At 40.3% G+C, this 14357-nt stretch overlaps 2 protein-coding genes across 2 annotated transcripts; both read right to left on the bottom strand.

Annotated features, from left to right (window-relative positions):
• Positions 1-2752: 2752 nt before the first annotated feature.
• Positions 2753-5194, bottom strand: batf3 (basic leucine zipper transcription factor, ATF-like 3). The gene is made up of 4 exons (XM_032542808.1): positions 5027-5194; positions 4245-4346; positions 3401-3445; positions 2753-3003 (listed from the first exon to the last, which is right to left on the bottom strand). Exons 1-4 carry the CDS (start codon positions 5108-5110, stop codon positions 2860-2862), a joined length of 375 nt encoding a protein of 124 aa, XP_032398699.1. The 5' UTR covers positions 5111-5194; the 3' UTR covers positions 2753-2859.
• Positions 5195-9216: 4022 nt separating this feature from the next.
• On the bottom strand, positions 9217-14344 carry nsl1 (NSL1 component of MIS12 kinetochore complex). The gene is made up of 6 exons (XM_032543617.1): positions 14096-14344; positions 12835-12907; positions 12058-12191; positions 11515-11569; positions 10477-10544; positions 9217-9483 (listed from the first exon to the last, which is right to left on the bottom strand). Exons 1-6 carry the CDS (start codon positions 14282-14284, stop codon positions 9217-9219), a joined length of 786 nt encoding a protein of 261 aa, XP_032399508.1. The 5' UTR covers positions 14285-14344.
• Between the last annotated feature and the right edge of the window lie 13 nt (positions 14345-14357).

The raw sequence follows: 14357 nt of genomic DNA, 5'->3' as shown, positions 1-14357 counted from the left end.
TTAGGAAAAGAAGAATGGGACAGTTGGGTTTAAGAAAAGAAGAACGGGACGGTTGGGTTTAAGAAAAGAAGAACGGGACAGTTGGGTTTAGGAAAAGAAGAACAGGACAGTTGGGTTTAGATAAAGAAGAACGGGACAGTTGGGTTTAGGAAAAGAAGAATGGGACAGTTGGGTTTAGGAAAAGAAGAACAGGACAGTTGGGTTTAGGAAAAGAAGAACGGGACGGTTGAGTTTAGGAAAAGAAGAATGGGACAAGAAAGGGTTTATGATTGTGTATTTGTTCGGTTTCCTGTTTTATTTTTGTAGTCTGTTTTTTCTGTCTTGTCTCATTTTGTGTTACTTCCTGTGTTGTGTTGTCCCTCCTGTACGATTGTCTGCCCCGTCCCGATGTGTTACACCTGTTCGTAGCCTTTGTGTCACCGGTCTCTTGTTTCCACGTTACCTGTTATTTAATCTCTGTTTCCTTTGTCTAGTGTCAGGTTATCATTTCTGTTTTGGATTTTGGTGTGTGTGTGTGTGTGTGTGTGTGTGTGTGTGTACCTGTTATTGCCTCGGTACTCCTGTTTCCTGTGATTCCTGTTTTTATTTCTCCTACGTTTTGGATTTCTTTGCTTGCAGTATTTGGGACACCTTTTGTTTGAATGGCTTTTGTTTTATTAAAAATTCAAGCTCACCTTCTGCCTGCTGTCTCTGCATGTGGGACGGACAATCTCTGATTCCTACAACAAAAGGGACAGTTGGGTTTAGGAAAAGAGCTGTGGAGGAGGGTCTGGCAATGCGAGACGAGGGCCTCATGTTTCCATACCTCTGTTTTCATGTTTTACTTTGTAGTGTCATGTCTCCTGTGTCATGTCGTGTTTTACTTCCTACCTTGTGTGTTTTCCCGCCTCTGTGATTGTCTGCCCCGCCCTGATGTGTTCCAGCTGTTCATCAGTCCTCATTTCACCTGTCCCTGGTTACCACCCTCGTCACCTTGTGTATTTAGTGTCTGGGCTTTCTTTGTGTGTTGTCCTCAGGTCAATTTTGACCCTTTTTCTTTTTTTTTTAAAGTTTCTATATCAGAAATTTGGGCTATTTTTTCAAATGAAAAAAGTCCCATAACAAAGCACTGAAAAGTACAGACAAAAAACATCAGAAAAAGTGATGTGAAAAATTGGAAAAAAGCTTCAAAATCATCAGGAAAATGTGACAAAACCATTGGGACCAAAATGTTAAATTTTGACACGGAAAAACAAAATAGTTGCATGGTTGACGGGAAGACAACACAACACAAGGTTTAATAATCTTCTCACTGCCTCCACGTCTCTACATTTCTGGGTCCAAGCCCGCCAAGTTGTGGCATTTATCACCAAACATCAATACATTATTTTTTAACATTTAAACACTCGCAATTACTAGACCCTTTATGAAGATTTCAGTGTTGGGATGTGGCGCGCACGAGTGTTTAAGAGCAAAATGCATGTTGCTGTTTTTCTTTTAAATATAAATAAATAAATAAAACCTGAAAATGTCATAATAGTATCCAATATAGTCTAGATCATTTAAAAAAAAATCTAATTTGCTGCAACTTTACAAACAACTTTATTTTTCAAATGCAAGGTGCCTTTGCCACTGCAGTTTATTTTGATGTTTGTCAGGAAAATAATGAAGTAAAAACAAGTAACATTAATAATGATATTGATAATAAACTTTTGTGTTGTGTTTATCATTTTAATTGGGTCTGGGGATCTGGGGGGGGGGGGCATGTGTGTCAGGAATTAGACTTTACATATACTGACATGAGCTGCAGAATAAAAGCTTTAGCCAGCAGAGGACACTCTTCACTAAGATTATGCACAGCTTCCCCCCCCCCCCCCCCCACCCCATGGTGAACAGTGCCCTCTGTTGGTTCACTGATGCATCACACGGGAGTAGTTTGATTTTTTTTTTTAACATAATCTTACACAATAAAGTGCTTTCAACCTTGAAGGTATAATTTCCCAACAACAAGACAGTACAAGTAACATTAGCTTGAAATAAACACAACTACAAAGAGCCATTTGAAAGTGCAACTGTAATTTTTTTATTTGTATTCATTTTTTTATCCAAGGTTTTAGACGTTTTGGAATAGAGTTGTGTGTTTAGCTTGCGGCTGAAGATGTGTACGGATGCTTCCAGGCCGTCCTGATATCCATGGAGAGCTCATTCCTCCAGTTAGGAGCCAGGACAGCTAACAGTCTGGATTTCATCGAGTGATCGGGGGTCCCTCGCTGTGAGCAGGCAGCAGAGGTCGGCCGGTGCAGAGCGGGGTGGGTGTAGGGTGGGTGGAGGGTTTGACCGTGTCCTGGATGTAAGCGGGGGCTGATCTTTAGACAGGAAGTTATACTGCTCATCACTGAGGGCAGAATCATAACTGGTTGCTTCAGACCAGGGGTCTTCAACAGATTTTAAGACAAGGACCCCTTAACTGAAAGAGAGGCCGCGCAGGCCTCAAGCCTTTACAGAGCTAGAATACATTATTACATAATATATTATTGTTAGGTGCATAGAATACTAAGCGCATAGAATACTAAGCTATTAAAATAATAATAAGTTACAGATACATGTGGCTCAGTGGGATGAACTGGATCTGTGGAGGGCTACCTTACCTATAGGTCAGTAAGTCTATCATTTTTTTTCTTTTTTTTTTTTACAATCAGCTGATTTAAATTTGCTAAGAATATGATTCATGTTAAGACATAACTTTCAAATAAATGAACAATAATTTGGTGCCCCCCCCTGCAGTAACTCTGAAGACGCCCCGGGCCCCTGTTGAGGATCTCTGCTTCAGACATAAAGTGACACCGCTCATCACTGCAGACAGAAACGTTACTCGATGCCTCAGACACAGCGTGCTGCCGTGGCGTCCGGCCGCAGGCTGGGCGACGTGGAGCAGGCAAAGGAGCAATGCATGATGGGACAGAAGGGCTCATGGGCCCTGAGAGTCTCGGACAGCAGGCGCTGCTCCTCCGACAGAGAGTCCACCTGCAGAGGAATCAACAAGCAGAGATTTACTTTCCTCCTGGGGTTCATTTTGATCTCGGTCTCTCGCCTGTTCAGGTTGTTTATAAAAGTTGTTTAATGCCTTCCGTGTCTTTTGCAAACTACATAAGGGTTCACAGATGAAGTAACGATTTGTTGTGTAACATGAAATGAAATGCACACTAGTGCAGTGTATGGTGACGGCAGAAGAACACTGAAGAAGAACCTGTCGATATGATCTAACAGATTACTGAACGGGCCTACCGGGCTCAGGGACCAGGAGTACCAGGGGTCCTCACTCACATCTTTTTGTACACATGCACACATGTCTGTCGTAGCATCTGTCCCTGTTCAAATGAACTGGAAAAGAATATCCAAGATGAATACATGTTGTAGATACCTCTCTCTTCAGCTTCCGGTTCCTCTGCTCCAACTGCTCGCAGGCCTGGAGGAGGACGAGGAACAGAAAAGGGAGGAGAGAAGAAGAAAGGCAGGAATGATGAATGAAACAATGACGGGTTTAAGAGGGCATTTCATCACTTAGAGGTTTAGATTCTGTTACATGTAGTGCAGATATACTCGGGATCAGGGCCAATTCTAGGATACAGCGGTAATCCCCTAAAAAGGGTCTAAAACCACCCATGCTCGGTACACATTCTGTTTTCCTACTCTCATCCTGACCATAAAGCGGAGCCCCTAAACTTGACACATCAAAATGAGATTACACTGACAACAGATGTCTTCAGTGGATCTGCAGAGTTCAATTAAATTAAATTAATTTATGTAGTGCCATATCACAACAACAGTTATCTCATTGGGCTTTCATTAAAGAGCAGGTCTAGACCGTACTCTGGGATGTTATCTACAGAAACAATTCCAAGAAGTTCTTAGTTTGAAAAAAATGTATTCCCGATACCATGTGGGATGTCTTTTATTGGGATTGAGACGTCCGCTTAATCAGAACTTAATTTCAATATATTTCTGCCTCTGCAGTAATAAATTTGCTCATTTTTAACAAAGCTGGTGTGTTTTTTGATCTACATATTTATAGAAGTGCATAACTCTTAGTGAGGAACAGAAAACTTTGTCCTCACTCTCTGAGTCTATAATTGGTCCTCACAAAGGTGGAAGTATAAGAGCATGCAGACAGACAGACAACAGACAGACAGACAGACAGACAGACAGACAGACAGACAGACACACACACACACACACACACACACACACACACACACCTGCAGTACCTCATGCAGAAGGTCAGCTCTCTGTATTTGTCTCTTCCGGCTCTTCTGAGCCGAGACTCTGTTCTTCTCTCTCTTCAGCCTCCTGCCTTCATCCTCCGGACCCTGAAAAACATTCAAATGTCTAAAAACAACTACACCTGTGTTACGTTGTCGAGTTGTAAGCTTACGTTATCCAAAATGTCTCCAACAATGTTCAAACCCAGAGAAATTGGTCGTTTTCTTCCAAGGTAACGCTCCATAACATTTGGTTGCCTGTAAATGGCATCATATCCCCTTTTGTGCATGTGTCAGTGTTGTGGTTCTCTGTCGGAAGTTGTCATAAATTGACAGATTCAAGCCACATTTTTACGACACACATTAAGAGATCTAGGTCTTTAACTGGATGAAGGATTATAGTCATCGGAAGTCTGGATCTGAAGTTATCAGAGAAACAAGCTGAGCCGAGCCAAACGGCATCGGGGATTTTTAGCAAAACATCTTTATCAGTATTCTAGTCATTCAATCAGGAAGTGCCATTTTTGTAGTTTTGAACTGTTAACCCATGGAACCACATTTCCATTTTCATTGTTATGCCATTCACTCTGAACTCTCATACATAAAACAAACCTGTGGTGACTACAGAGATCACCCTCTGTCTGTTAGCACCACCTTAATCTTTGACCTCTCTGTGGGATCGGCTGCAGGTTAAACCAGAATGATGATGATGATGATGATGATGATGATGATGATGATGATGATGATGATGATGATGATACTATAACACAGCATCAGTGGGATCTTACCTCACATCCTTCACAGAGGAGATCATTCCTGCTATTCTTCAGAGAAGACTGGCCGGAAAAATCAAAGTCTGACATCACAGACATTACACATTCACATTAAAAATATAAAGAAACAGGAAGATATCCTGCACGCGGGCTCTGTCCGACCACACAAAGAGTTACTGTATTTGTGGACTGGGCATCTAGTCTGGAGAAGTTTAAAATAAACCTAGGTAGAAGACTGTTTCACTTCAGCTTTCTTTTCACTTTTCAATTCCGCTGCTGTTAGAGAAGAAGGAGTCACATGACACCGGCGGTAGCAGCTGACCAGGACCTGTTAGGGACTGACTGACCATCAAAGAGCAGTTAAAAGCATCAGTGTGTTGCCTTGTCAACCATGCAACTTTTTGTTTCTCTGGGTCAAAATTTAAAATGAAAACTTTTTTGTTGTCTTTTTTTTTTTCACTGTTTCCCGACATTGTTGTCCATTTTCTCCAAGATCTTTTGTCACTTTCACTGATCTTTTTCTGCACCTTTTGACGTTTGTGGGGTTTTTCCCAATGTGACATCAGATAAAGTATTAGGGACCACTAAGGTCTATATAAAAGAGACTTCAGATACAGTATTAGGGACCACTAAGGTCTATATAAAAGAGACTTCAGATACAGTATTAGGGGACCACTAAGGTCTATATAAAAGAGACTTCAGATACAGTATTAGGGGACCACTAAGGTCTATATAAAAGAGAATTCAGATACAGTACTAGAGGACCACTAAGGTCTATATAAAAGAGACTTCAGATACAGTATTAGGGGACCACTAAGGTCTATATAAAGAGACTTCAGATACAGTATTAGGGACCACTAAGGTCTATATAAAGAGACTTCAGATACAGTACTAGAGGACCACTAAGGTCTATATAAAAGAGACTTCAGATACAGTATTAGGGACCACTAAGGTCTATATAAAGAGACTTCAGATACAGTATTAGGGGACCACTAAGGTCTATATAAAGAGACTTCAGATACAGTATTAGGGACCACTAAGGTCTATATAAAGAGACTTCAGATACAGTATTAGGGGACCACTAAGGTCTATATAAAGAGACTTCAGATACAGTATTAGGGGACCACTAAGGTCTATATAAAAGAGACTTCAGATACAGTATTAGGGGACCACTAAGGTCTATATAAAAGAGACTTCAGATACAGTATTAGGGGACCACTAAGGTCTATATAAAAGAGACTTCAGATACAGTATTAGGGACCACTAAGGTCTATATAAAGAGACTTCAGATACAGTATTAGGGGACCACTAAGGTCTATATAAAAGAGACTTCAGATACAGTATTAGGGACCACTAAGGTCTATATAAAAGAGACTTCAGATACAGTATTAGGGGACCACTAAGGTCTATAGAAAAGAGACTTCAGATACAGTATTAGGGACCCCTAAGGTCTATATAAAAGAGACTTCAGATACAGTATTAGGGGACCACTAAGGTCTATATAAAAGAGACTTCAGATACAGTATTAGGGACCACTAAGGTCTATATAAAAGAGACTTCAGATACAGTATTAGGGGACCACTAAGGTCTATATAAAAGAGACTTCAGATACAGTATTAGGGACCACTAAGGTCTATATAAAGAGACTTCAGATACAGTATTAGGGACCACTAAGGTCTATATAAAAGAGACTTCAGGTACAGTATTAGGGGACCACTAAGGTCTATATAAAGAGACTTCAGATACAGTATTAGGGACCACTAAGGTCTATATAAAAGAGACTTCAGATCCAGTATTAGGGGACCACTAAGGTCTATATAAAAGAGACTTCAGATACAGTATTAGGGACCACTAAGGTCTATATAAACAGACTTCAGATACAGTATTAGGGGACCACTAAGGTCTATATAAAGAGACTTCAGATACAGTATTAGGAGACCACTAAGGTCTATATAAAAGAGACTTCAGATACAGTATTAGGGACCACTAAGGTCTATATAAAGAGACTTCAGATACAGTATTAGGGGACCACTAAGGTCTATATAAAAGAGACTTCAGATACAGTATTAGGGGACCACTAAGGTCTATATAAAAGAGACTTCAGATACAGTATTAGGGGACACTAAGGTCTATATAAAAGAGACTTCAGATACATATTAGGGACACTAAGGTCTATATAAAAGAGACTCAGATACGTATTAGGGGACCACTAAGGTCTATATAAAAGAGACTTCAGATACAGTATTAGGGGACCCTAAGGTATATAAAAGAGACTTCAGATACAGTATTAGGGGACCACTAAGGTCTATATAAAAGAGACTTCAGATACAGTATTAGGGACCACTAAGGTCTATATAAAAGAGACTTCAGATACAGTATTAGGGACCACTAAGGTCTATAAAAGAGACTTCAGATACAGTATTAGGGGACACTAAGGTCTATATAAAAGAGACTTCAGAACAGTATTAGGGGACCCATAAGGTCTATATGAAAAGAGACTTCAGATACAGTATATAGGGACCACTAAGGTCTATATAAAAGAGAACTTCAGATACAGTATTAGGGACCACTAAGGTCTATATAAAAAGAGACTTCAGATACAGTATTAGGGACCACTAAGGTCATATAAAAGGACTTCAGATACAGTATTAGGGACCACTAAGGTCTATATAAAAGAGACTTCAGGTACAGTATGGGGACCCCTAAGGTTATATAAAGAGACTTCAGATACAGTATTAGGGGACCACTAAGGTCTATATAAAAGAGACTTCAGATCCAGTATTAGGGGACCACTAAGGTCTATTATAAAAGAGACTTCAGATACAGTATTAGGGACCACTAAGGTCTATATAAAAGACTTCAGATACAGTATTAGGGGACCACTAAGGTCTTATAAAAGACGATTCAGATCAGTATTAGGGACCACTAAGGTCTATATAAAAGAGACTTCAGATACAGTATTAGGGACCACTAAGGTCTATATAAAGAGACTTCAGATACAGTATTAGGGGACCACTAAGGTCTATATAAAAGACTTCAGATACAGTATTAGGGGACCACTAAGGTCTATATAAAGAGACTTCAGATACAGTATTAGGGACCACTAAGGTCTATATAAAAGAGACTTCAGATACAGTATTAGGGACCACTAAGGTCTATATAAAAGAGACTTCAGATACAGTATTAGGGACCACTAAGGTCTATAAAAAGAGACTTCAGATACAGTATTAGGGACCACTAAGGTCTATATAAAAGAGACTTCAGATACAGTATTAGGGGACCCACTAAGGTCTATAAAAGAGACTTCAGATACCAGTATTAGGGGACCACTAGGTCTATTAAAAGAGACTTCAGATACAGTATTAGGGACCACTAAGGTCTATATAAAGAGACTTCAGATACAGTATTAGGGACCACTAAGGTCTATATAAAGAGACTTCAGATACAGTATTAGGGACCACTAAGGTCTATATAAAGAGACTTCAGATACAGTATTAGGGACCACTAAGGTCTATATAAAAGAGACTTCAGATACAGTATTAGGGACCACTAAGGTTTTTTAAAAAAAGACTTCCGTCCCAGTATTGGGGGAAACCCCTAAGGGTTCTTATAAAAGAGATTTTCAGTCCGTTTTTGGGAAACCACAAAGGGTCATATAAAAAAAACTCAAAAAACATTTATTGGGGGCCCACAAGGGCCCCTAAAATAAAAGAGACTTCAGTACAGTATTGGGGGGGACCACCTAAGGCCCAAAACTGACAATGTTTCTGGTGGGTTAAAAAACCAAAAGATTTTACTTTTAATTACTTTATTTATAAAAAATTTCGGGGTTAGGGTTTTTATTAGAAAAATCCTTTTTTAAAGGATATAACAGAAAACTTTCCTATTCACCCTTTTTAAAAAATGAATTTTTTTTCTGGGTTTTCCTTCCTCCCAGTAAACTGAAAAATCTTTGATTTGGGGGAAAAAAACCCAAAGGGACTTTTGAGGAGTCGTCTTGGGCTTTAGGAAACCCCTCATTGGGCATTTTTTTCACCATTTTCTGATATTTTAAAAAGGCCCCCAAAAAACTAACGATTCATTGAAGTAATAATTAAAGACTTAAATTTTAAACCATAAAAAACAAAGGGTTTTTTGCAAACCCTAGGGTTTTTAAAAAACAGAATCCTCCGCCCCCGGGTTGGGCCCCAAATGAGTTTACCAATTCACCATTTCGTGGTTTTGGTAGAAAAGGGAAAAGGGCACTCTGGCTCGGCCCCGCCCATGTTTCTTTTGGGCGGCCGTGCCCCCTGCGGCGGGGCAAATTTTTCTAAAATTTTTGATTTGGGTGCCTGTCCTTGTTGTTTCCCGGGGAAAGGAGGGCCCCGGGGGGTTGATTGGGCCCGTTCCTTCCTGAATTCCATGGGGTTTGGCTCTTTTCTTTTTGAGGATTTTAAGGGGGCCTTCGGCTTTTTCCCGAATTTGTTGTTTGATACGAAAAAATAAAAAAAAATCCCAAAAAAGTGGTTTTATTTTGTACCTATTCAGACTTAGTCTTGAGCCAATGTCCTTGATAGTTTTAGTCATATACATATCTTTTTTTGTTTAGTTTTAGTCAAAAGAAAATTCAATATCTCTTAGTCAAATTTTTTTTTAAATAACAAATTACTTCTGAGATTGTTTCGGATAACCATTTCAGTCAAATAGTTATGACACACCCAGAACAGTAACAGCTGAATATGCTATCTCATGATGAAAAAGTAGAGATGGTTGTAGACAAAAATGAAGAGAGATTTTATTTTAGTTTTCATTTTATGCAAAACATTTTTGTCTCGTCTTTTTTGTCAACAATAATACATGTTACTTTTAGAGATGGTCCAATACCATTTTTTGCTTCCCGATACCTGAACTTGGGTATCGGCCGATGACGAGTACTGATCCCAAAACGGTGTGTCATATATTTTATTATATTTTAACATCTGTATACTGCTGTCCCTGTATGGATGTGATATGATTTCTATCTTTGTTATTGGTCTGGCTCAGGTTAAACTCTTTGGGAAACATGAACAAACACAAACAACAAACACTGTAGAACCTTCTTCTATTATCCAGTTTGGCTGTCAGTCATAACGGACAAAGAACATAAAAAAACTACTTCAACGTAGATTTTCTTTAGGGCTTTATTATGTGGTATGGGATCGGTGCATAAACTCCAGTACTTCCACATACCGATACCAGCGTTTTAGGCAGTATCGGAGGCGATATCGATACTGATACTGGTATCGGAACATCTCTAGTTACTTTAGTCTTACTCAGTGTTTTGGACATTGGTGCAGTCCCGTCATTGTCTCTCGTCTTAATCATGGTAAAAAAAGGTCGTTGACGAACATGTTTAGTCTCGTCCGACAAAATTAACACCACAGTAAAGCCTCTTTAGATCCATCTATAAAACTGGTTTGGTGTGTTCAGGTGTGTGTGTGTGTTACCTTTATGACCTGGATGGCCTGCTTCACCATCCCAGGAGCTGCTGTCAGCAGGTTGTTCATGATGCTCTCTGGTCGAACACACATACACAAGACACACAAGAACAGTGTTGTTACACACTAGGGCTGGGTCTCCTTCAAAAAGGTTTGATAGTGGTACTGATACCAGTACCGTGACTTCGATACCGGTTCCTAAACAATAACTTTTTTTATACCAATTTTATAAAACAAAAACAAAGTACAACTTTACAGCACAAAAATCTCTACTTTTCAGCTCTACTACTACCTTGGCCATTTAATGTATGTATATGTACGTGTGTGTGTACACATGTATATATGTACTGTACGTATGTGTAAATGTATATGTGTATTTGTGTCTGTATATGTATATACCGTATGTATGCTTAAATATTTTTTTTAATTTTCTGCTTTTGTATTCAACTTCATTGTTGTTGAATGTGTTGTTCTTAGTTTTCCTCTTGGTAATCATCCTAGGTATTGAATGACGAGGCATTTTTTTCCGACACTTTCGAGGCAATTCATTCAGACTAACTGGGTGGACTAACTGTGTCTGGTTTGTTCTTTTACATTTTGTATTCACACTTGGCTCCAAAGTCGACTGAAACTCACAAGGTGAACAAAAAGCGCTGGTACATTTAGGTGTTTCCGTTCAGAGGGGGTGAAACTTTCAACTGTCCGCCTTAAAGAGAAGTAGCTCTTCCTGATTATCAAGTAGGAAGAACCTGTAACCTAGGCCTAAGACAAAATATGATAGGATCTTCTAGAAACTAAGTGTTTGCACGTGTGTGTGTGTGTGTGTGTGTGTGTGTGTGTGTGTGTGTGAGACAAACTGTGTGGGGAGGTGTATATGAAGTTAAAGTATGAGCATGCCTGAGTGTGGTTTAAGATCCTGTGGAGTAGAGGAATACTGTTACTAGCAGGAGTTGTACTCTGAGTGGAGTATGAAATTACACAATATGCTGGTATATGTATTACTTCTTCATGGAAAAAATAAAAAATAATTATAAAGAAAATAACAACCTTGTTTCGGATCTTTGACCACCTCTTGAGGTTTGACTGCGTGCTCATACAGCTCCTGAAAGAAAAAGAAAAAAAAACAGACGGCAACAGATGTCAGAGAAGGGGACAAAGGACAGATCAGCTCTGGGTACTGCAGTCATATTGCCTTCGGTTCTATTTGTTTTCTAAATGTGTATTTACATGTGTTTTTCCCTTTAATGTAGACTGGGTAAGCCCCGCCCACTCTGCCCTTCGGTCCCGCCTCTTGTGCAGAGACAATACAGAGCAGACTCCCCAGACCAATCTCAAATCTACTGAGCTTGGTTTGGTGATAGCCAGACTACCTTTAATGGATAATTAAGTGAAACCTGTATTGAATGAGGAGTTCATTCTACCTTTTCCTAACTCACTCCTTTACTACACGTAAAGTTGATCAACAGTCATTTGAGAGGCTGAACATCAACTGTGATTAATCCGTAAAACTGTTTCACATCCAGCACTATCGACACACTTCAGTGAACATTTATCAGCGCTTAATAAAGAGAAAGACTCTACAACACCCACCATGACTTTACGTTCCGCTTTGAGGGAGTGGACCACATGGGGCAGGATCTGTTTCGGGTACTTACGCCGCCTCCTGGCGGTCTCAACAATGGCGTCGTCCAGCAGGTTTTGCAGATTCAGATCCTCATCCTCGGCTGAGTGGTAGTGGTGGAGAGAAAGGAGGAACACAGACCGTTCATTAAATAGAGCTGGACATGAGATGACGTGAACACGTTTTACTGGCGGAGGATGCAATGTTTACCTTAAGCTCTTAAAACCAATTATATAGAGTTAGAAGAGGCAATGTGCAGTGTTTCTCAAATGGGGGTACGTGTACCCCTAGGGGTACATTGGAGTACTGCCGGGGTTACGTAAAAACTTTGCAATTTAAAAACGTGTCATGCATAATTCCCAAAATAATTATGCTATCATAATGAATGAATTAAGGGACGGATTCAAATTTGAAATGTAGTATTTCAGTAGCTGGGTTGAGAACTGAAGAGTTGCTGGTTCAAGTCCCCATACGGATCAAAGCATGGTGGTGGACTGGTAGCTGGAGAAGTGCCAGTTCACCTCCTCGGCAATGCCAAGGTGCTCGGGGCGCCTTTCCATGGGCAGCCCCCCCCCACTCTGACATCTCTCCATTAGTGCATGTATAGGTACTGAGCATGTGTGTGTAGTCCTGTGTTGGCGTGTGTGTAATAACAACAGAGTGAAAACATTGTAATTTCCCCTTGTGAGATTAATAAAGTTTACATTATTTAAAAAGGTTTGAGAAACACCGGCATAGTGAATCACCTTCGACATCAGGTGCCTCATCCCAAGGCTGTCCGTTCACCAACACGTTGTCCTGAACAGCTGCTTCAAAATTCTGCGCAGATACAAATTAATTTTCACAGTGTGAACAAGAAAATGCAGCCATCATCAGACCCATCAAACACAATGTCCATAATTCAGCTACAATACATTATAAACATTAATGTAAACAAAGGGCTGTCCTCTATTACCCTTTTGCTGGTGTGTATGACTGGTGAAACAAAGCAAACATTAAATACACCGTTCTTCAAATGGGATTTGGCATGAAGTTCTCTGAGCGAGAGAGACACGCTGTGTTCTTGTGGTAACAAAAGTCTTTATCTGTCTTAAAGTTGGTTTATACTTGACAGGGACAGTTTGCTAATCCTAGGGTGACCAAACGTCCTCTTTTGCCCGGACATGTCCACTTTTTACGTACCGTCCGGGGTGGGGGAGCAGATCAGACAGGGAGCGCATACAGGGAGCAGATCAGACAGGGAGCACTTACAGGGAGCAGATCAGACAGGGAGCACATACAGGGAGCAGATCAGACAGAGAGCAGATCAGACAGGGAGCACATACAGGGAGCAGATCAGACAGAGAGCAGATCAGACAGGGAGCACATACAGGGAGCAGATCAGACAGAGAGCAGATCAGACAGAGAGCAGATCAGACAGGGAGCACATACAGGGAGCAGATCAGACAGGGAGCAGCATTGCACAGACAATGCAAAGCCTAAGTGCAGCTTCACAGTTTAACTGCGAAAATACTTCCCACGTACCGTCCGGGTCGGGACAGGTGGAGGCGGAGTGCACCGTGTGCAAAGCTAGCGCATATGTTTCAGTGTATAAAGGTGCTGGAGATCTCAAAGCTCACAAAAAAACCGTATCTTATTACACTGAAAAGGTTTTAAGACATATCTAGTTGAAGCTGGATTTTGAAGCTGACACAGAATAAGTCATATTTAGAACAATATTTCATATATATATATTTATTTATTTAAAAAAGATTATTTTGTGACAGGTTGTTACATATTTTATTTTAATGACATAAGTTATTTTTATACCATTGAGGCATAATAACGCATGTTCATTAACCTCTGAGAAGCCTGAAGTCTGGGTTTGTGTCTCGAGGCCGGCCGAGTGTCCTCTTTTTTATGTAAAACAGCACACGGTCATCCTAGCTAATCCCTGTGTTATGTCTGACAAACGTTACAGTTAGCTAACGTTCGTAGCATTAGCATTAGCATCAGGAGGTAACGAACCGCCAGCAGCTCCTGCAGTAAAACTCGCTTCGTGTCCTCCGCCACGTCCGTCTGTCCGCTGAGAGCTGTCTTCAAAATGTCTTTGTATTTATTCATCTGCTCGATGACTTGTTTCTTAGACGTCACTTGTACTCTGTACTCCTGATTTGTTTCATCACTGGGTAAAGATTCGCTCTTTTCGGGCTCCATCTTTACCGCCAACTTTGTTTATATTTTTTTACGTCAACCAGAATTGAAAACGTAACACCCTGGTCCGACTGCC

Source organism: Etheostoma spectabile, chromosome 18 (assembly GCF_008692095.1).
Source record: "Etheostoma spectabile isolate EspeVRDwgs_2016 chromosome 18, UIUC_Espe_1.0, whole genome shotgun sequence".
Classification (NCBI taxonomy): domain Eukaryota; kingdom Metazoa; phylum Chordata; class Actinopteri; order Perciformes; family Percidae; genus Etheostoma; species Etheostoma spectabile.
Note: the sequence above shows the minus strand (reverse complement) of the source record. Positions and strands in the feature narration are given on the sequence as shown.